Here is a 23267-nt window from a genome sequence, read left to right as displayed (position 1 = left end):
CCATGAAACAGCTCTCTCCCTCACAAATAATGTTAAAGCACTTAATCTTCAGTAATCTGTTGAAATTCGTGACTTTTGCTGTAACTCACTTTATGAAATGATATTTGTCATTCTGTCGAATTCAACTGAAAGAGTTTGTTAGGGGAACGAGTCGTTAGTTTGATAAGCTGATGCTTGAGCTTCTTCGTATGATGGAGGGTTTACGTTAGGTATTGGTAGATTCTGCTGGATTAGAGGTATCATCTGAGAAGGATTTATAGAACTTCGGCATGTTGTGTGAACGTCGGGGCATACGGGAGAAGATGGTTGTTCCATGGCCACGTTTACTAAATTCTCGTAGCTGAGGAGATGAGATCTTGCTGTCGTTTCCTCGTAGGGAGGAGGCTCCTGAGCGCAGTTGTTGTGCAAGTTGTTGAGTATATCTTCTTCGCTTAGGAAAGGTGGTTCGCCATCTGGAGGACGGTTATGACGCCTAACGTGGTCTTCATCTCGAGTTGCGGCTATCATGATTATTCTACTCGGTTGCTCATCTTCTTGCGCAACTAAGCTTGTTTGGCTGGCGTTAGTCGCTGATGGAGGTTGCACATTGCAGTTTTGCTGAGAATTATCTCGGCTCGGGCTGCTTCGAACTAATAATCGGCAAACAATAATTAAAATGCTTAGGATGACTAAAGCCAGTATAACAAGAGCAGTAGGAATAGTTCCTGTCGAATGTGAAGGAGTGCTGGTTGAATAATCATCATTGTTATCATTATAAGAAAACTTCGGCACATCGATATGTGGCACAGTGAACTCTTTGAAGTCGGGAAGAGTGAACTTGTTGTAATCAGGATCAGTAAATTTGTCATTATCAGGATCAGTAAATCTGTTGTAGTCAGGATCAGTAAATCTGTTGTAGTCAGTATCAGTAACTCTGGGATATAAGGTAGTAGTCAGCTTGGTGTTATCATTTCCATAGTAGTAGCACATCGCTAAATCCATACATCTTGGTGGGATGGTATATGGGCAGCATTGTGGTTTAGTTTGAGTATGACAATCGCTGTACGTCTGACATCCAAGAACAGCCAAGAGCTGTAACACTCCGATGCCTACTACATATAAAACTTTTTCAAATGACTTTCCAATCATTTTTACGGCTAAATAATCGGGGTTTTTCACAGCGAACTCAAATTTGCAAGCTTGCACTTTGGCAATCGTCTGGCAATGGTTCAGAATGACGTCATATAATGCTGCTGTTTAAAGGTTTCCTAAGGGATAAATTTCTTCGACCAAAACACAGGGAGCCCACGCTTGGTTTTTGCGACGCTCAATTAATAACGACAACAACAACAACATACATGAAAGATTACTCAATTCTGATTGGCTGAGAGCAGTGTTGTTAAAGCGTAAAACAGTACAAAAAAAGTGTAATTCAATGCAAAAAGTGTAATTCAGTGCAGAAAAGTGTAATACAGTGCAAATTACAACCGAATTCTCGCTTTTGACTGGATAATAGAATATGATTTTAGCCAATAAGGTGACAGATTTTTATGACGACAAATTTAAGAAAATTTTGAAGCAAATAGAGGGGGGAAATGCATGGCAGTCATTTTATCTTAGGTGAAAGTAAGCAAAGATTTTACGGATTTTACTATCAAACAATGAAACAACAGTTCAAAAAAAAGTAAAAGTACATCGTTAATGCTGAATACATGGAAGAAATAGTGAGAAGAAAACAAAATATGACATGAATTAAGGGAAATGAGCAACCCGATCTAAAGAAAATACTCGAGCGAGCGATTCTTTGCCGAAGTAAAGCAAAATCTAAAACAGAAACGAAAAAATTTCAGCAAGACCATTAAACACGATGTGGTAAATGCTTACAAAATATTTTGGTCTAAAGATCCCAAAACTGAGCTGCAGAGTTTTCTGAACACGTTCAACAATTGTGAGGTATATATTGTTTCAATATACGTTCAGTACTGATATTTTTCATAAAAATAAAGAAAAATAATTGATCAAGTTTAATGCTTAATAGTGAAACAATAACCCTTGATCAAGTTGATTCCATCAATCTTTTTTAGACCATGTAAGGAATGATAGTCCAACTGAGAATAAATAAATATTAATGTTTTTATTACATCAAACTCTGCTCACTATTTTACAGCGCAAGGTCGAAAAGTATGACCACATTTAATGTATTCGCATACTTCTATGCACGGGCTTTCGTACGTTAAACCGACAAATTTCGATGCGTAGCAAGCTGGTTTTACCAAATAAAGCGCGTAAAAGCTCGTTTGGTAGCCAAAAGCCCATGCATAAAAGTATGAGAATACAATAAATTCGTTCATATTTTTGCACGCTGCGATGTTAATATAATTTTGCGAAAGAAAGCACAGGTAACCCAACATCAAAACTTTATAAAACTTTAAGTTACGAGCTAAACTTCAACTATTGAAGCCGAAGCAAGATTTCAGAGACCACCGGTAATGACGTTGATGGGAGGGAATTTTGAAATAATAAAGAAGACCGATGACGAACGTGTCAATGTCGACCAGTTGAGGAACATCAAAACAAAAAACAAAGTCTTTTTATTTCCCAGTTTCTAAAGAAAACCAAAGAATTAAAACTCGAATTGCGTTGTTTTCTTTCGTTTGCTTGAATAGAAACAAAGAAAAAAAAGGAACTTTCAAAAAGCATGGACTAAAACGGAGTCAGGCAATGTCCAACCAACCTCTCAGTGCCTCCCATTGCACTAAAGCGTGCCTATGTAAATCCATGTAAGTTTACTAAACTATAGAACTATAAAGTCATTAATAATGCACATACTAACTGATCGAAGCAGCTGGTGTTTTTCTAAAAATATACTATCTTTGACTTTGCAAAATATAACTCTAGAAGTTTTGAAAAACTTAAAACAAAGTCTTCTTGCTGAAATTTCTTCCATATTGAAAAGTCTTTATCACTTGCCAAATATGAAATTGAAGAGCCTTGTGCTAGTGTCATCCTGTAAAACAGCTGTTGTACAACGGATATATAGTTCTGGGTTCCTCATTGTTTCCAGCTCTCTCCTTCAAGAATATTGTTAGAGGACTTAATCTTCAGTAATCTTTTGAAATTCGTGACTTTTGATGCAACTCACTTTATGAAATGATATTTGTCATTCTGTCAAATTCAACTGAAAGAGTTTGTTAGGGGAACGGGTCGTTAGTTTGATAAGCTGATGCTTGAGCTTCTTCGTATGATGGAGGGTTTACGTTAGTTATTGGTAGATTCTGCTGGATTGGAGATGTGATCTGAGAAGGATTTATAGAACCTCGAGATGTTGTGTGAACTTCGGGGTAGACCGAATGATATGGTTGTTCCGTTTCCTCGTATGGAGGAGGCTCCTGAGCGCAGCTGTTGTGTAAGTTTTGGAGTAAGTCTTCTTCGCTTAAGAAAGGTGGTTCTCCATCTAGAGGACGGTCCTGACGCCTGACGTGGTCTTCATCTCGAATCACGGCTATTACGAATATTCTACTCGGTTCCTCATTTTGTTGCGCAACTAAGTTTGTTCGGCTGGTGTTAGTCGTTGATGGAGGTTGCACATTACAATTTTGGTGAAAATGATCTCGGCTTGGGCTGCTCCAAACTAATCGGCAACCAATAAAGCAAATGCTTAGGAGGACTAAAGCCAAAATAACAAGAGCAATAGGAGTGGTTCTTGTAGAATTTGAAGGAATGTTGGTTGAATAATCATTACTGTTGTCATTATAAGGAAACGTCGGCACATCGATATGTGACACAGTGAACTCTTTGAAGTCGGGAAGTGTGAATTTGTTGTAATCAGGATCAGTAAATTTGTCATTATCAGGATCAGTTACCCTGGGATAAAAGGTAGTAGCCAGCTTGGTGTTATCATTTACGTAAGTGTAGCACATCACCAAATCCATACATCCTGGTGGGAAAATTTTACGGCAGCAGCGTTGTTTAACCTGTGGTTCAGTTTGATTATGACAATCGCCGTCAGTCTGACATCCAAGAACAGCCAAGTGATGTAACACTCCGATGCCTACTACATATAAAACTTTTTCAAATGACTTTCCAATCATTTTTACGGCTAAAAAATAGAGGTGTTTCACGGCGAACTCAAATCTGCAAGCTTGCACTTTGGCAATCGTCTGGCAATGGTTCAGAATGACGTCATATAATGCTGCTGTTTAAAGGTTTCCTAAGGGATAAATTTCTTCGACCAAAACACAGGGAGCCCACGCTTGGTTTTTGTGACACTAAATTAATAATAATTATAATAACAACAACAACAATAACATACATGAAAAGTTACTCAATTCTGATTGCCTGAGAGCAGTGTTGTTAAAGCGTAAAACAGTGCAAAAAAGTGTAATTCAGTGCAAAACAGTGTAATTCAGTGCAGAAAAGTGTAATACAGTGCAAATTACAACCGAATTCTCGCTTTTGATTGGATAATAAACAATAGAATATAATTTTAGCCAATAAGGTGACAGATTTTTATGACGACAAATTTAAGAAAATTTTGAAGCAAATAGAGGGGGGAAATGCATGGCAGTCATTTTATCTTAGGTGAAAGTAAGCAAAGATTTTACGGATTTTACTATCAAACAATGAAACAACAGTTCAAAAAAAAGTAAAAGTACATCGTTAATGCTGAATACATGGAAGAAATAGTGAGAAGAAAACAAAATATGACATGAATTAAGGGAAATGAGCAACCCGATCTAAAGAAAATACTCGAGCGAGCGATTCTTTGCCGAAGTAAAGCAAAATTTAAAACAGAAACGAAAAAACTATCAGCAAGACCATTAAACACGATGTGGTAAATGCTTACAAAATATTTTGGTCTAAAGATCCCAAAACTGAGCTGCAGAGTTTTCTGAACACGTTCAACAATTGTGAGGTATATATTGTTTCAATTTACGTTCAGTACTGATATTTTTCACAAATAAAGAAAAACACTTGATCAAGTTTAATGCTTAATAGTGAAACAATAACCCTTGATCAAGTTGATTCCATCAATCTTTTTTAGACCATGTAAGGAATGATAGTCCAACTGAGAATAAATAAATATTAATGTTTTTATTACATCAAACTCTGCTCACTATTTTACAGCGCAAGGTCGAAAAGTATGACCACATTTAATGTATTCGCATACTTCTATGCACGGGCTTTCGTACGTTAAACCGACAAATTTCGATGCGTAGCAAGCTGGTTTTACCAAATAAAGCGCGTAAAAGCTCGTTTGGTAGCCAAAAGCCCATGCATAAAAGTATGAGAATACAATAAATTCGTTCATATTTTTGCACGCTGCGATGTTAATATAATTTTGCGAAAGAAAGCACAGGTAACCCAACATCAAAACTTTATAAAACTTTAAGTTATAAGCTAAACTTCAACTATTGAAGCCTAAGCAAGATTTCAGAGACCACCGGTAATGACGTTGATGGGAGAGAATTTTGAAATAATAAAGAAGACCGATGACGAACGTGTCAATGTCGACCAGTTGAGGAACATCAAAACAAAAAACAAAGTCTTTTTGTTTCCCAGTTTCTAAAGAAAACCAAAGAATTAAAACTCGAATTGCGTTGTTTCCTTTCGTTTGCTTGAATAGAAACAAAGAAAAAAAAGGAACTTTCAAAAAGCATGGACTAAAACGGAGTCATGCAATGTCCAACCAACCTCTTAGTGCCTCCCATTGCACTAAAGCGTGCCTATGTAAATCCATAAAGTTTACTGAACTATAGAATTAAAGTCATTAATATTGCACAAGTACTAACTGATCGAAGCAGCTGGTGTTTTTCTAAAAATATACTATCTTTGACTTGCAAAATATAACTCTAGAAGCTTCAAAAAAAACTTAAAACAAAGTCTTCTTGCTGAAATTTCTACCATATTGAAAAGTCTTTATCACTTGTCAAATATAAAATTGAAGAGCTTTGTGCTAGTGTCATCCTGTAAAACAGCTATTGTACAACGGATATATAGTCCTGGGTTCCTCATTGTAACCAGCTCTCTCCTTCACAAATATTGTTGGAGGACTTAATCTTTTGATGCAACTCACTTTATGAAATGATATTTGTCATTCTGTCGAATTCAACTGAAAGAGTTTGTTAGGGGAACGGGTCGTTAGTTTGATAAGCTGATGCTTGAGCTTCTTCGTATGATGGAGGGTTTACATTAGGTATTGGTAGATTCTGTTGGATTAGAGGTATCATCTGAGAAGGATTTATAGAACTTCGGCATGTTGTGTGAACTTCGGGGTAGACCGAATGAGATGGTTGTTCCATGGCCACGTTTACTAAATTCTCGTAGCTGAGGAGATGAGATCTTGCTGTCGTTTCCTCGTATGGAGGAGGCTCCTGAGCGCAGCTGTGGTGTAAGTTTTGGAGTAAGTCTTCTTCGCTTAGGAAAGGTGCTTGGCCATCTAGAGGACGGTTATGACGCCTAACGTGGTCTTCTTCTCGAGTCACGGCTATTACGATTATTCTACTCGGTTCCTCGTTTTGTTGCGCAAGTAAGTTTGTTCGGCTGGTGTTAGTCGTTGATGAAGGTTGCACATTTGGACAGTTTTGGTGAAAATTATCTCGGCTTGGGCTGCTCCAAATTAATCGGCAACCAATAAAGCAAATGCTTAGGAGGACTAAAACCAAAATAACAAGAGCGATAGAGGTAGAAATAGTTCCTGTTGATTGTGAAGGAATGTTGGTTGAATAATCATCACTGTTGTCATTATAAGAAAACTTCGGCACATCGATATGTGGCACAGTGAACTCTTTGAAGTCGGGAAGAGTGAACTTGTTGTAATCAGGATCAGTAAATTTGTCATTATCAGGATCAGTTACCCTGGGATAAAAGGTAGTAGCCAGCTTGGTGTTATCATTTACGTAAGTGTAGCACATCACCAAATCCATACATCTTGGTGGGAAAATTTTACGGCAGCAGCGTTGTTTAACCTGTGGTTCAGTTTGATTATGACAATCGCCGTCAGTCTGACATCCAAGAACAGCCAAGTGATGTAACACTGCGATGCCTACCACATATAAAACTTTTTCAAAGGACTTTCTAATCATTTTTACGGTTAATCTGGGTGTTTAACGGCGAACTGAAACCCGCAAACTCGTCTTTCAATAAACGTCTGTCAGTGGTCCAGAATGACGTCATATAATGCTGCTGTTTCCAGGTTTCATAACGAGAAAATGTCTTCGACCAAAACACAGGGAGCCCAAGCTTGGTTTTTGTGACACTAAATTAGTATAGGAAATCGCACGATCTCGAGTACAATTTGGAAATTAATAGACACGAGTAATGTTTTGAAAGTTCTCGTAATTGCACGAGCCTTTAGGCGAGTACAATTAAAGAACTTTCAAAACATTACGAGTGTCTATTAATTCCAAATTGTACGAGAAGATCGTGCGATTTTTTGTTTATAGTTCACTCAACAAAATTTCAGTAAAAAATGCGAAGCGACGCTCGCCATCTTTGTCTATTTGGCGGCCGATTTCCAGTCCATCGTGCAACTGAAATACATAAAAAAGATTAGTTCTTACGGCTTTAAAATTTTATTTATACTTTTTAAGTACAAAATGATAGAAAATAATTATTTTGACATTGTTTTGGCCGTGTTGCCATAGCGACTTAATTCGGTACTCCTACGGAGTACAATTAACGCTATAATTGTACTCCTCTCGACCAATCAGAGTCGAGAAATTTTGTCGAGTGTACTATAAATAATAATAATAATAATAATAATGATAATAATAATAATGATAATAATAATAATGATAATAATAATAATAATTATAGAAATAGAAACAGAAATAGAAATAAAAAAATGTGGGGTATGGAAACAAAAACTATACCGAAATTTTGCACCTTATTTTTACTTCTGCTTTAGATTCTTCGAGACTCTGATGCTAGTAAACCATCCCATAGCTTTAAAAACTAGCAATAAAACCTTAAAATTATTCGCGCTTGGACTGGTAGCCAATGTAAATCCTATAGCACAGGCATAATGTGAGAATACTTCTCAGTATCCATAACTAGTCTAGCCGCAGCAATTTGTAATTTAGCTATTTGTTCTTTGGGAAGACCATATAAAAGGCCATTGCAATAATCTAGTCTACTAGTGATAAACGTATGTACTAAATTAGTAAACAGTTTTTAGATAAAAACTTCTTAATATCGTCCAATATTGTGTAGATAGAAAAAAATAAGCAGCTTTGCATACATTCGTAATGTGGGTCGAGTCCAGCCGGCAGCCAATATTTTGAACATTAGAACTAGGATTGATATTTTTAATTGCTTACCGAGATATTCAATGATTGCAGTTTACATAATTGCTTCCAATTTTCAATTAAAATAAATTCAGTCTTCTCATCGTTTTTAAAAAGATTATAGTGGATCATCCAACAGCTGATCTTCTCAGTGCAACTCTCTGTTAAGTATACTGACAGGCCGTGTATGCCTCCCGACTGTCGCGCCTTTAGAGACGTGTTCAGTGGACAATAAAGAGAATCGTTTTGCCATTCACTTGTAGTTTCACTCGTTTTCTGGGAACCTATATTATTGTCTTTCTAACAAGACACTCTCCATCGCACGCACAGCTTCTCTTTGTGATGCAGTACTGTTGGGCTTGAAGCTTAGATACAGCTGCGTTTCATCTGCGTAACAGTGCGCCTCTGAAAGTTGATCTTCAATCACTTTGAACAGTTTGGAAGCGTATATAATGAATAAAAGTGGGCCTAAACATTGGCACGTAAGGACGCCGAAGTTTAAATCAAAGCGTTAGACATTGCTCCTTCTATAGAAACTCGCTGACCTCTGTTGTTCAGGTACGACATCAACCAGTCAAGACTCACTGATGCCAGTCTCCTCATAGAGGTGGTTAATTATAGCGCCATGATTAACAGTGTCGAAAGCAGATTAAATCAAGCATAATCAACAATATAACTTCTTCGCGCCATTCGTAAAGTTTCTACTATTGATCGTACCACCGCTCTCACTCCTCACACTCGTCCCTCTAATGACCGCATTCCTTTCACTCTTACGTATCATCCTATTAACATTTCCATTAAACCCATTGTTAACCGCAACTTTTCTCTGCTTGACTCTGATACTCGCACTTCTGCTATTTTCAACAACCGCCCTCTCTTTTCCTATAAACGTGATCGTAATCTCCGTTCTTTCTTGGTCAAGGGAGTTCTTCCCTCTAACAAAGAACCTGGTACTTTTCGCTGTTCTCGTAAACGTTGTTATACTTGTCCTCACATAGTCTCTCACACTTCTGTTGTCGGTCCTAAATCAACTGTTAAAATCACTGACCATTTTGTTTGTACCACTTCTAATGTTGTATATTGTATTAAATGTACCCGCTGTAATCTTTTGTATGTGGGCGAGACTGGCCGCCGTCTTGGTGATCGCATTTGCAATCATCTTTATGATATTCGCAATAACGATCCCACCAAACCAGTTTCCCGCCATTTTAATCTAGCTAACCATTCTCTTTCTGACTTCATTGTTTTCGGTCTTTCTTTGCTTAACGGCAACAATGATTGTCGCAAGACCAAAGAAATGCGGCTTATTCACCTATTGGGCACTCTTAGTCCCAACGGGATTAATGAACGCTTTATTTTCAACTAACCTTTTCTTTTGTCTTTTGATTGTTTGTTTTTGTTTCCTTGCCTACCTTGCTCTCATTGGTTTCTTTTGTCTTATTCTATCATGTATACACTCCTTTCTACCACTTCTTTCTCTTTTACTCCGACGAAGGACTAGCGTCCGAAACGTCAGTAAGTTTTTTCATCTATTCACGGTGTATAATTTACCTTTTCATCATTAATATAACTTCTTGTGAATTCATCTTCATTAAGATGTCGTTCATGACCTTGAGAAGCGCCGTTTCGGTACTATGAAACTTTCTTTAGGGATGACTGTAACTCAGGATATATAGAATTTGCCATCATTTGCTTTCTCAGACATTTTAGAGACAAATTGTAAGCTATTTACAGGTCTTGTCAGGGAGACAAAGTTGTTTTTCATATTAGAAACTAATACCATAGGAGCAGAGATACCATAGCGGGGGACGGACCAAGGAGAAACGGCTTAAAAATACAGGGAGGAAGGAAAAACAATAGAAATATAAAGAAATAATAAAAAGGCACCATAAGGAGGGGAAAAACTTATCATTATCAAATTCAATTAATATTTTATTACAGTCAAACAAGCTCGCGCGTTGACTAGAGTCGATTAATGATTTGAATTTTCGAATTTTGATTTCATTATTCAGTTGAAATTTACAACGTCGAAAAGGAAGATATGAAAATTCCAATCAACTTTAAATTCAATATACGACATTTTGATTGGTTAATCAGTGCTAACACAGCCGGAAGACCAAGAAAACATGTCGGCCAGAAATAGTCTTGTGTGCCGGGAAAGCTTTTACCTGATATTATTTTGAGGGCCACAAGTTTGTAAGCTTTTGCTTTTGGGTGTTACCCTCTTTAAATAAAGTATATTATTATTATTATTATTATTATTATTATTATTATTATTATTAGTATTATTATTAGTATTATTATTATTATTATTATTATTATTCGACAGGAAATTGTTCATCTCAGCAATAGCGGATTGTCCAATAAAGCAATTTCGTGACAACTGAAAATTTCTAGTTGGGGAGTCCAGAAAATACTTCAACATTATCGACGACATGGAACTGTGTCTCCATTTCGCTCAAGGCGGGAGCGTTCCCTACAAAATTACTGATGATGTCTTCCAAGTAATTGAGGCATGGAAATTACAAAACCTAGTGTGTGTGCTTATGAAATAAGATAGCGACCTCTGCTTGAAGGTATCTGTAATTTAGATGATTTACCTTCTTCATCACGAGTCGAATAATGAACTGAATTTTCATTTGAATATTGCAATATTGCATTATTCCAGTTCGTACGTATAAAAGGAATAATTGACTAATGATTTCATTAATCGAATCTAGGGGTCAACGCGTGAGCTTGTTTGACTGTAAGCCTTTTTTTGTTTACTGACGTAGAAGGGGCTGAAAACATTGGGAGAGGGTAAATGGCATGGAAAATAGGTAGGAAGAGTATTTAAATGCTTGTTTCTCTCTGCTCGTACCAAAATATTTACTCTTGAATAGCATATTCCCAATATAAATCAAAGCAAATTCTCACAGTTTAACGAACATAAAGCCACAGGGTTCCCACTAGAACACACATTTATTTCACAGTCTGGTATTGCATGTGTTACTGAAAGCTTACAAAAATCATACTGCTGTTTTCATCTAGCTGACTTATATCTCGGTGATCACGAAAAGTGTTGCAGGGTTAGGATATCGCGACAGTCCTCCTTTAGCCAATGTAACCCTCCCATTCTCGTCTGAAGCCAGATAGAGATCGTTTTTGCCACCGACTCCTGAACAGCGGAATCGAGTAAAGGCGTAGAACACCTCAGGTTCAAACTTGGTACCTGACGTATTAGGCGGTGAGGAAGCATCCACTTTCTAAACAACAATTAATTCAGTTAAGAATGTGAATTTGAAATAAGTTTCCCGTAACGATAACTTTAAGAAATTAAGGTACTAGGACTGGCTCAGAGTGAGAAAAACAAATCTTCAAATTTTTGTCAATCGGAATAGTTATTATATAGTTGTTATCGGAATAGTTTAATACGTTTTTCATGGATTTATGTTCATACTTCAGCGCAATACGAAATAAAAAAGCCAAAAAAACTTTGTATATATGGAAGCCATTTTGATTGAAATTTGAGAGAAATTATTACGACTTGACCTTTCCGAGTATGAATGTTGACAAACACGACTAGCGTTCTCGGAGATCACGCGACACGAATTACATGTGCTTTTTGTGAAAGAGAAAGAGGTGGTTGAAAGGAGTGTTTATATACTGAGAACAAGACAAAAGAAACCAATGAGAACAAGGTGGGCAAGAAAACAAAAGAAACAATCAAAATACAAAAGCGGGGGTTCCTCTTATACTACGACGAATGACTAGCGTCCGAAACGTCAGTAAGTTCTTTCATCTTTTCACGGTGTATAATTTACCCTTTTATCATTACTCTTTCATTAGGAACACCGACGTAGCTCATACTAGTTTTTAGCTAGTTATTTCTCCTTTTGTCTTTTGATTGTTTCTTTCGTTTCCTTGCTCGTTTCCTCTTTATATTTTTCATCAGGTCGGAGTAAGGTGTTCTTTTCTGGCCATTTTCATAGACAGTTCCAAAATGCTCACCTTAACGTTAATATCCTGGTTTTCTCCTATTCCAGTGATAACGTAAATGTTTGAAGGGGTATTGGGAACTTGTAACTCAAGACGAAATAGCCGATGAGTTGGAGCACTGACGTCTTTTACTTTGATATTATCAACTGTATTCGTGCAAATAAAACAAAGAAACTCCTTTAGTTTCAAATATTCCATCTCCTATTTTCTCCTCCTCAGTCCCCTTCTCGGACACACACGCACACTCACACTTTTTCCACACCTCACTTGAACCTAAGCTAATTGAGAATGAAATGGTTACCGTAAAATCCGGGTCATAAGCCCTGGGCTCACTCTTTCGTAATTTGTTTTTAATGGGCTTATAACTGGGCTTAATTATATTTGGGGTGGGGGGTGGGGGAGGGGGGTAGGGGTAGAGATACCAAGAGGTGGACTTATGACCGGGGGGACTTATGCTTGGGATTTTACGGTATGTATCATCCTCCAAGTGGCTCTATTATACAGTACTTACGAAGTACCCCTTGATTCGATGCTACACTTCCATCGCATTTTATCGTCCTATCGTTTTTATTTCTAAGGAGACAGTTCTTTCTGCTGACTAGCGACCAAATACGGTAGGTTGTGTCATGGTAGAGACTGTGAGGAGGAATCGCTATTCTCTGTCGAAATAGTAATTTTATTTAGATACTAAAAATATTTAACTGGGTCCTGGTTGTTTGGGACAACAAGAGAACCAGAAAAACGATACAGCCACCCAATAGACCCCTTGCATGTGATGTCAAAGCAGCTCAATAGACCCCTTGCATATGATGTCAAAGCAGCTCAATAGACCCCTTGCATGTGACGTCAGAGCAGCTCAATAGACCCCTTGCATGCGATGTCAAAACAGCTCAATCGGGAGGACAAAACAAAATGATTTCAATCACCTAAGAATTGGGACCAATTGTTTTGTCCCCCAGATTGAGCTGCATTCCAAAGTGCTGCATTTGGTCTTTAAAACACGTTTTAAAAATTATATGTATGACTCCAGGGGTAGTTCCCTGGGTGATGAAGGAGCTGAGTAGCAGCCCTCTCTTTTGGAATGGCAAAAATATTTCAGTAAAACTAGATTGTGTAAGCATTGTAAGCCAGTGTGCCAAACACTTATTTTATCAATCGAAAGAAGGAAACATTGGGGGAATTAATAAGAATACCATTTGATAATTATAATGAGTCTAAAGAATGATGTTGACGAAAGAAGGGTACCCCAACAAATGTATTGAGCCGTGCATCTATATCAGAACCCAAATGAAAAATATATATGCTAAAGAATAAAAAGTAAAAATATATACTGACGAATAAAGCAACATTGCCGCCCATATGTAGTATGAGAAGGATGATGTCCTCGTCACTGTTTTAACATTCTGAGGTGCCGAATACTTAATTCAGTAATATGCTTAGAAGCCATTCCCCAACCCTTACTCCTTGTAAAATCTTGGATCCGCCTTTGGATTCTATCACATTTCGTTGAGCAAATGATTAAGGTGTCAAAAATCGTTTTTTATCATATCTAAAAACAAAGCTTCAAAGTTTCTCATCGTTAGCCATGTCAACCCACTCGTGAAAGCGAGGGTCATATTTCTGGAAACGTAAGCTAGTTGACTAGACGTCAGGCGAAATGACGTCATCAAACAACTTCGTGAAAGTTTTTCTCAAGGAATCCAGTGTGTCCTCTCGCAAGGTCAGTTTTCGATTGTTGCATTGATACATAGCCAAAACTTCAATTGAAGACATTCCCCTGAAATGAAAGAATAATAATAATAATAAAAATAATAACAATAATAATAATAATGAAAATCGGTTATGCTGCTAAGTGTTGTATTCCTTCTATTGATGATAATGGTTATGAAGACGATATGATGAGGTTGATGATGGTATTGCAATACCATCCTCATATATGGTGGATATGATGGTGGTGAAGACGATGATAATGATGATGGCAATGATGAAGTGGACGATTCACGTTTTGATGATGATGATAGTGCATTATGATGGTCGAAGATAATGATGATAATGGCAAAGGTGATCATGGTGGTGATGATCATGGTTTTCCAAATGTCAATCGATCATGGTTTTTCACTATAAAAAAAATATGGTACGCATTGGCACCTTAGTGCGAATCGATCTGTTCTAGAAAAATGTCATTGCCTTTACACTTTAGTTCGAAAAAGGCGGTGTTTCTAGTACTAAATAGGGCATTTTGGATAAAATGGAAGGCTGAAAAATGGAACAAACTTGGTAAAGGCCCAATGCAAAAATGAAATTGATGATCCCGATGCTTTTAAGAGGCGAGAATCGCCGGATAGCCACGAAAAATTGAATTTCTTCTTATTTCACCAACCAAACCCCTTTGCTGAACTGTTTCAAAAATTGTATTGAAACTTCCCGCAAATTTTTATTTCCTTCGAAATGCCCTAAATTTATTGACAATTAGACAGTCATTGTGACTTAGCAAAAACCTTGCACTTTTGTAGCGATCGTTCAATCAATCAATCAATCAATAAACTTTACTTAAAGAGGTTGAGTAATAAGCCAGTGAGTTATCTAACATACGGCCCTTAAAAACCACACAAAAACCAAAAGAGGGACTGCATTGACATCGGTCCAAGAGCAACTTTGTAATTTCGTCTTTCTAAAGCATGAAAAATAGCACCGATATTTGGGTTTTACTATTTTTTAAGAACCCATTACCGGATGCTGTGGAAGCGTTGCGGCGAAATTTCAAATTTTACCTTTATTAAAGTTTTGCAAAAGAGTTTTTGCACCATCACGTGCGGGCGCCATAATCCGGCTTGGACTGCCTGTGGTTAGATGGCAGAACAATAAAATCCCTTAGCTCTCTGAATTTGAATTCTCATGTAAAACGATTGTATTGTTCCTTTCATCTAACATGGCTGGCGTCACGTGATGGTGCAAACCCTCTTTTCAGCTGGTACAAAGCGTTTTAGCCTTAAACCTCGATTTCCTGAAAAAGCAACTCTTTCTAAATTAACGAGTAACAATAATGGAAGTGCAGCGCTGTGAGCCTTTTTTTCGCCAAGAAGGGACACAGTCATTCTTTATATAACTAACTAAATCAGTAATTAAGAGAATCAAAAATGCTATAAACCTAAGACATTGTTGTCTTTGGCAATTTTTTTGCCATTGTTGGTATCGGCGGGCGTCTTTGCTCGATCTTTGTACCAGCCATTGATATGTGGCTAAGGCTACTTATATTTTCTCCTGGTATACAAAAACTTTCATTTCGGGTTGTCCTTGGCCGTAAAAGCTACTTGATATTTCTTCTGAATTGAGCCGGACTCTGGTGGAAACAAGCCAGTGTAGGAGATATGAATGCAACTTTTTGGGATACCGAAAAAATTTGCAAAGTTTCAAGAGTAAACATGATGCAAGGAAGACTCGGAGAATTCGGTTTTACGAGTGATTGTTAAGATGAAAACTGACAATTAGATTTGGATTAGTCATTCTGTAAGATGCTTTTTGCCATACCTTTGAATGTCTTGCGTTATCTCATTTTTGTCTACCATACATCTGAATTTCCCTTTTGTTAAGTGTACTCGGCATAGTCCACTCAGCAGAATTCCACATAAAAACCAACTACGAAGAAAGAAAAATCGGCCAAGAAACTGAAACATCTTGAAACCTATTGCATCAAGAATAAGATTATCAGTGGAATGACCATGAGTCGAAACTGCAGCGCTATGTAGTAATCTCTTTGATGGACACGTAATGTTAGCAGGTGAACGAATTACGTAGTTACACATTACCCATTAATGGAAAACGTTATGATATCCAACAAACGAGAAAATTAAATGGTGAATGAAAATAATTTACAAGTGGATAAAATATTACGGTAGGATTTTTGACGAAATATCACAGAAAGAATGTATTAGAATGCGAAACGAAATTTCTGTTTTGATAATTCCCGTTCACAAACAAGCCATTATGTAGCCGTAGACATGTTTTTTTTTATTTATCTGCTTGTGTTTTATGTGACTCGAAAATAGGACAAAGGATGGCAGTAATTTTGGTTGGAAATCAAGATTATATCTTTTGTTCAAGTCTACCAACATTTGCCCGGGAGAGGGTACCCCATATTTAGCTTATACTGGGATCTTCCGCTGGATAGGATTTGGGTTTTCATAGACAGGGTACATATTCCCATAATATAATGTGTTAGATAGACTAGCACTATCTAGCATTTTTTGAAGTCTTAGATACGGTATTCAATTTTGACTTTTCGTTGAAAATGATTTTTTTTTTTTTTTGGCCGCTAAACTATTTTACAGCGTAACTTTGAACTGTTTAGGCGCTATACAGGGCATAGAATGACTCTTTGGATAGGGTTTATAGAGATTTCTTAATGGAAAATGCGCGCGTCCGGTTTTTATGCTCGAGTTGAGAAGTATCAGAAAACGAACGAGTGAGTTTTCTGATACGCATTAACGAATGCATAAAAACCGTACAAGCATTTAACATTCTGTAATTTATTTATCTCATAGATACTGAGATTTCAAAGATCAAAACTTCTAACAATAAAACTAATATAGTTGTTGGTCTACAGGCCGGGCGACCATATTGACTGATAAGCTTAGGTTTTAATGAATAAGCTAAATTTAATTTTGTTTTATATTACATATAGTTTACAAATTCAAGTCAAAAAGTGTGACAATTGAAATAAACCTGGTCATTATTTACGACACAAAACAGCATGCATGTTTACAGAATGAGATATAAAAATCTTGAAATGTTTAAGGTATTACGATACGAAAAATGACGATTTGCTCGAAAAAAAATTTTTTTTTGACATTTCGTTTCTTTAAATTTTTGTCTTTCATATGTTTGTGAAACTTCTTGCAATTTCTGATTGGAAAAGCCAAAATTTTGAGACAAATCAAAATCGTGACTTTATAAAGACCGGAAATGTCCCGTCGCTTGCGATAACGTCGAGTCCAAATGCTCCTTTGTCCTTGTAAAAAGATCCTACATTGCGATCGTCCAGAACAACACATAAGTGACAAGTGATGACAAAATGGAAGGTTCCAGGTGTTTTGACCATCACCATGATATGACTTGACACACGAACGAGAATTTACTAAACTAGATTTCCGTGTGTAAATCTCAGTATCTGAGATAAAAAAGGATACCCCCCCAGATGTGTACAAAATCTGAAGCCTGAGAGACGGCTAGTTTCTTTCGTTCATTGGAATTTCTGTGGCTGTAAAAACCGTGCAAAATAAATGGGATTATCATATGACCCGTACGGCCCTGCTCGCGCGCTCTAATAAAACCATTGCAAAAAGTCACGTGATGGGGGCCGGACGGGTTGCCGTAAGCGGGCCGGAAAAACCCGTCCGGCCCTGCTCAAAATCCGTCCGGCCCTCTTCGGATGTAACCATTAAATTTCATTTAAAAAGAAGCTAAAATGACTGACAATTTGAGAGAACACGACGAGAACGAATTCTACTATCCAGACGAGATATTTGACACTGAACTGGCTCAGCAAGCGACATATCTTGAGTCAAATCTGATGAAATACAGAAATACATCCGAGCACAACAGAAAACAAGTACAATCAACAAAACTAAGTATGACATGAACGTACTGAAGCGCTTTTTACAAGAATGTGGTGAAGAAAGAGAAATTGAGAATATCCCTCCGCCTCAACTTGACAGTCTTCTTTCCAACTTTTACATAAAGGCAAAAAAGAAAGACAATACTTTGTACGAACCTGGTACAATGTCGTCCTTCTCAAGAAGTATCCAGCGATACCTCGACGATAAAAATGCAAAAGTAAACATCTTAAAAGATGAAGAGTTTAAGCTTTCCAGACAAGGCTCGATGTCCAGACGACGAGAATTAAGAAAAGATCAGGGCAAAGGAAACAAGTCAAATGCTACTGCTCCTCTGACAAGCAAAGACATTGATGCTATTTTTAATGAAAACGAGTTTGGAGTCCATGATCCAGAGATCCTTTACCGTACTATGTGGTTCTTACTTACTTTGCATTTTGGTCATTGAGCACGACACGAAGCGAGACAGCTTGTGAAGTTTGGAGACGTACTTTTGAAGAAAGATGAAATAAATGGCGAAGAGTATGTAGAGTGGTTCCAAGAAAGAGAAACTAAAACCAGACACGGCGATGAAAATAAACACCAGAGAGCTTTCTGACCAAGAGCTTATGAGAGCGGCGACAAGAAATCTCCTGTGGCCTGCTTTAAGCAGTTTGTTTTCAGGCGTCCCGAAGAATCCAAAAGTCCAGAAAGTCCGTTTTTTCTTGCTATAAATCATAGAAGGAAGCCAAATGATCAAGTGTGGTTCCTAAACAGACCGATGGGAAAGAACAAGATTGGCGAATTCCTGTCTCAAGCAACAAAACATTTGAAGTTCACGAAGTCAAAAGCCGGTAAAATTACCAACCATTCCGTAAGTAAAACTGGTATCACAACACTCCTGGATGCTGGTGTTCCACACAACATTGTCGCTCAACTGAGTGGCCATAAGAGCCTTAAAAGCCTTGACAGTTATGCAGTTGCCTCTGAGAGCCAACAACGAAACATGTCGATAATACTGAGTGGTGTTGAGAACGTCAAGCACGAAGCTAGCAGCAAGCAATCATGTCTCCCAGCGCAACCGACTACAAATTCAACTGCCGCTGCAGGTTCTCTTTTTGGGGAGCAAACATTGGAGTATTGAACATTCAGAACCTTGTTCTTTCAGGCCATGAAGAAAGCCCTAGTTCGTGTTTGGTCAAACCCAAAAAACGTCGTTTTATGATCGAGTCAGATGAAGAAGACTAAAAGTCTAAAAATGTTGAAACTTGTCCATGAAAACACTTAGAGTTGACATAGACATTCTTGAGTTCCCAAGCTGCTATTTTCCCCCGACTTTTGACCAAATAGCTATTTGCGAAGTGTAATAAGAAACTTATTAAAACTTTCAATGGTATTAAAAACAATTTTACTTCTTGAAATGTGCCTCGTGTTTACAATGACTGTTAAATGGCTTTTTTTCAATCAAATAAAAAGGAATTCTCCCATTGGTTCTCGTTTACGCGCGCGGTATTTATCAAGTTTAGCAAGATCTTTCAGCCTTTTTTTACGATAAAAATTGGGTCATATGATAAAATGCTTATTGAATGAGTTGGGTCGGGCCGGACGGGATAATATTTTGCTCTTGGTCAATTGTACGGACCTCGAGCCAAATATTTTCCCGTCCGGCCCTCCCACTCAGTCAATAAGTACATAATATCCAAAACATATCATATAAAAAGTATGGAAATTTCTAGGGAATACTAAAAAAGCATGAAAACTAGAAATAGATGCATACCAAATAAATGCAAACATAAGCTTAAGGTGCCATTGATATCAGGTACATTTCAGGATAGTGCATCCAAGATATTTAATCCCCTTCCAAAACACAAAATAAACTGTATCACCTTAAATCACCATTATGACCCAAGAAATTTTAAGAGTACTCCTTAACTGCAGCCCCCTCCTACCATGGAAATGTACTGTACAACACGTAAATGAATTGGTACTTAGGATGCAGTACTCAGGATACAGCAAAAAGTTCCGGTATGAAGTCGTACACTCAGCTCTGAAAGCGTACAAAAAGATCTTAGCGCTAGATCAATCAGGTGAAAGACCGTTGTACAGACGCAAAGAGTGGATGAAAATGGAAAGAAGGAAAGAAAAGAAATGCAAAGAGAAGACCTGGTATAAGAGAGGAGGCTTTACGAGTGTCATAATGATACCAGCGACACCAAATTCGGAGCTGAAAAGAAAACTTGAAGATGATGTCAGAAAGAGTAGCATTAAGATCAAATTAGTGGAGAAAGCTAGCACGAGCGTTAAGAGTTTGCTACAAAAGTCAAACCCGCTCAGGAAAGACCCTTGTGGACAGGAAGACTGCCTAGTGTGCTAAACAGGAGGTAGGGGAAATTGCAGAGCTACAGATGTAACGTATGAGATCAGTTGTAAATCCTGTGGCGATAAGTATATCGGAGAGACGGCAAGAAACGCGTACACTAGGGGAAGAGAACATTTGATGGCACTGGATTCGAAAGGCGAATCATCAGCACTAAGTAGACATTGCAAAGAGAAACACGAAGGGCTTACTACAGACTTCACCATGAATTTGACAAGATCTTTTCAGGGTGATGCAATGTTGAGACAAATAACTGAGTCTGTTAAAATTAGCAGAGAAGAACAAGATAAAATAATAAATAACAAAACAGAATGGAACTTTATGAAGATCCCTAGAACAGTTATAATGTAAATTTTCTTTCTTCTTATACTTTTACAGCTCGCGCAAGTTTACTGCGCGCGCTCTCGTTCATCACGAGTATAAACACTATATCGCAACGTAATCATTCAGTTAGATTCAGTTAGGTTGAAAAGGTCCTAATAAACGGACGAAACTAGTCCCTAAACTACAATTGTGTTGTTGTTAGTGCGTGGGGGATTATAAAAATCAACAAAGAGTGTGTATAGATATGAAGATAAGCAAGTCCTTCAATGTCTCGATTGAAAAGTTATCAAGAAAAACCTTAAATGATCAATTTAGTCTTAGTAAAAAAATCTATATTGCTCAAGCACATAACAGGTGCTCATAGTTTTTAAATCGCATTCCATTATAATAATAGTAATAATAATAATAATAATAATTATTATTATTATTATTATTATTATTATTATTATTATTATCATCATCTCCATCATCATCATCATTATTATTATCATTATTATCATTATTATCATTATTATTATTTTATCATTACAAGTTTTCTTGTCTTAACATATGTACATAGATATTCAGAATGGAAGAGGAGGAGGAAGAAAAATATTTGCGTGTGTGAGTTTCGGTCGGTGTGTTCTTCGTCCTCTTCTTTTCTTTTTACTTTACTATGACTTAAGCTTGCTAGTTTTTATATAAGTGTGTATATTTGTCTATTACTGTAGATTATTTAGCATTGCAAGAGCCAAATTTGTTGTTTGAATGTTGTTAATAAGCCGTTATTATTATTATTTATTATTATTATTAAACGCACAAAAAATTAAGTTAAGCAAAATTGCAATCGAACTAAATGATTGTTAAAATATATATCTGGTAGTAGTAAAGTATAAAGTATAAAATATAAAATATAAAATATAGATAAAGTGATTTTCATAAACCCGTGAAACAAAATTTAGCTATTAGCTTCTATTAACACATCTATTAATGTGTAATAGCGGTTATTAGTGAGAAACTAAGTATTGCAGTGAAAGTTTGTTGACTGTATTTTATTACTTCGTTGAATAAAGTCTAATGGGTAATAACTCCTACTAGTTTGTATTAATTATTCTTACGCTAATATTTATTTCTCGGGTTTATAAAAGTCACTGTATTATAATGGTAGCATACAAATATCATATAATAATAGTACAATTTAATAATAGTGTTGCAAAATACTAAATGCAAATACTATATGTAAAATTCATGAATGAATAAGTCAAATGTTTCTCAAAAAAAATTGGGTAGCTCTCAAAACCAGCTGATAATGCAAGTCATTAATTCTGTGCAATTCTTTAACTGAATGAATGAATGAATGGCCACAATGGCCAATTTAATCACGTGACCTCTTAGTGCAAGTCGCCTATTTATGCACTGAACAAGACAAACAAGAGCGAATCTTTGAATATTTAATTATTATTCGCACGTGTGTTTTTATTAAAAAGGTATGAATAATGAGCGGTAATTAATTTGAAAACAACACCAAATTAAGTTTTTTCTTACGTTTATTAGGACGAGAATCGTTTTGTTTTGAACAAAATGAATTGGTTTTGACTGACGATAATTCATCTTAAAGCGTGAAACACTTCGTGCCATTGAAAGCAAAATAGAAAAACGTAACAAAATCTTCCCATATCAAAAATAGTTATAAAATTTTAAATGGTTCAAAGATGTGTCATTATCGGAAAATATTTCATTTTTTATTCGAGTGAATTTCATTTATTCTATAGTACACATTTTGAACTGAAACGTTTTTGAATTGATACGCCACATTAAAAATTTGTTCATAATAGTTCTGTCATTTCATCATCTTACTACCATTGTCGTTTGAGTGCGACCCTCGAAGTTTGAAGTTTGTTTTGTTTAATAATTTGAATAAGGTTGTATTGAAACTAATCAATTTTGTCGAAAAAAACTTTAAACATACGATTAACACGATACGATTTTACAGAGCAGTTTTTTAGCGGTGCAAGATAATTAATATTTGCCGGTTTTTAAAATACTTTTATCCAACTTGTGCCATGAATATCCACTACGCTGAACAAAATGGAAATATTTAAAGTAATCTTTACCCTATGCCGTGCTAAGGCACCAGGACATCATTCGGAACCTGCTTTTCGATTGTTCCATTTTTTTATAAAGCACCTATTGTTAGGTTAGTTTTTTTTTTTTTTTGTTTTTGTTTTTGTTTTTGTTTTTTTTTTTTTGTTTTTTTTGTGAACACCAAGATATCATTTCAGTTCTATATATTGCATTTTAAACCAATAATGAAACTTGTTAAAAAATGTCAAGAACGCTGCTCAGGACACGAAAGCGATCTTGTAAGACTTCGAAAAGCGCATTATAGTAAATAAAAATATATGCTACTATATTAATGTGTCATGATTTCGATGTGTCGTATCCATATAAACCGTAAAATCAATGGCTCTTACCTGGGCACCTGCCAAAACACTTAGTCATTCAGGGACTAGAGCAACAGATATCACGCAATTATCGAATATTGTTTGGGGTTGGATGTGGCAAGTTATTGTTTTGTTAATTATTTGCAGTTGAAAGCCAATGCAATAAGTTATGTTTTTTAAATATAGGAAAATATAGGAAAAATGTGCCAATTGCATTGTTTAAATCGTGATTGGGTATATCATACACGACTTTCGAAAATGGCTGCTGCTATCAAAAATCAATGTTCTTGGAGTGAAACTTGACCCT

General features: G+C 36.6%; 1 protein-coding gene across 1 annotated transcript; it reads right to left on the bottom strand.

Moving 5' to 3' along the window:
• Nucleotides 1–11209: 11209 nt before the first annotated feature.
• Nucleotides 11210–15938, bottom strand: LOC116291045 (uncharacterized). The gene is made up of 5 exons (XM_031698168.2): nucleotides 15774–15938; nucleotides 13581–14022; nucleotides 12757–12904; nucleotides 12258–12391; nucleotides 11210–11512 (listed from the first exon to the last, which is right to left on the bottom strand). Exons 2-5 carry the CDS (start codon nucleotides 13602–13604, stop codon nucleotides 11303–11305), a joined length of 516 nt encoding a protein of 171 aa, XP_031554028.1. The 5' UTR covers nucleotides 13605–14022; nucleotides 15774–15938; the 3' UTR covers nucleotides 11210–11302.
• Between the last annotated feature and the right edge of the window lie 7329 nt (nucleotides 15939–23267).

The sequence above is a fragment of the Actinia tenebrosa genome, unplaced genomic scaffold, assembly GCF_029948245.1.
Source record: "Actinia tenebrosa isolate PJP-AT-01 unplaced genomic scaffold, QUT_ActTen_1.0 PGA_scaffold10__47_contigs__length_13832649, whole genome shotgun sequence".
NCBI lineage: Eukaryota > Metazoa > Cnidaria > Anthozoa > Actiniaria > Actiniidae > Actinia > Actinia tenebrosa.
This window is presented reverse-complemented; position numbering and strand designations above follow the sequence as displayed.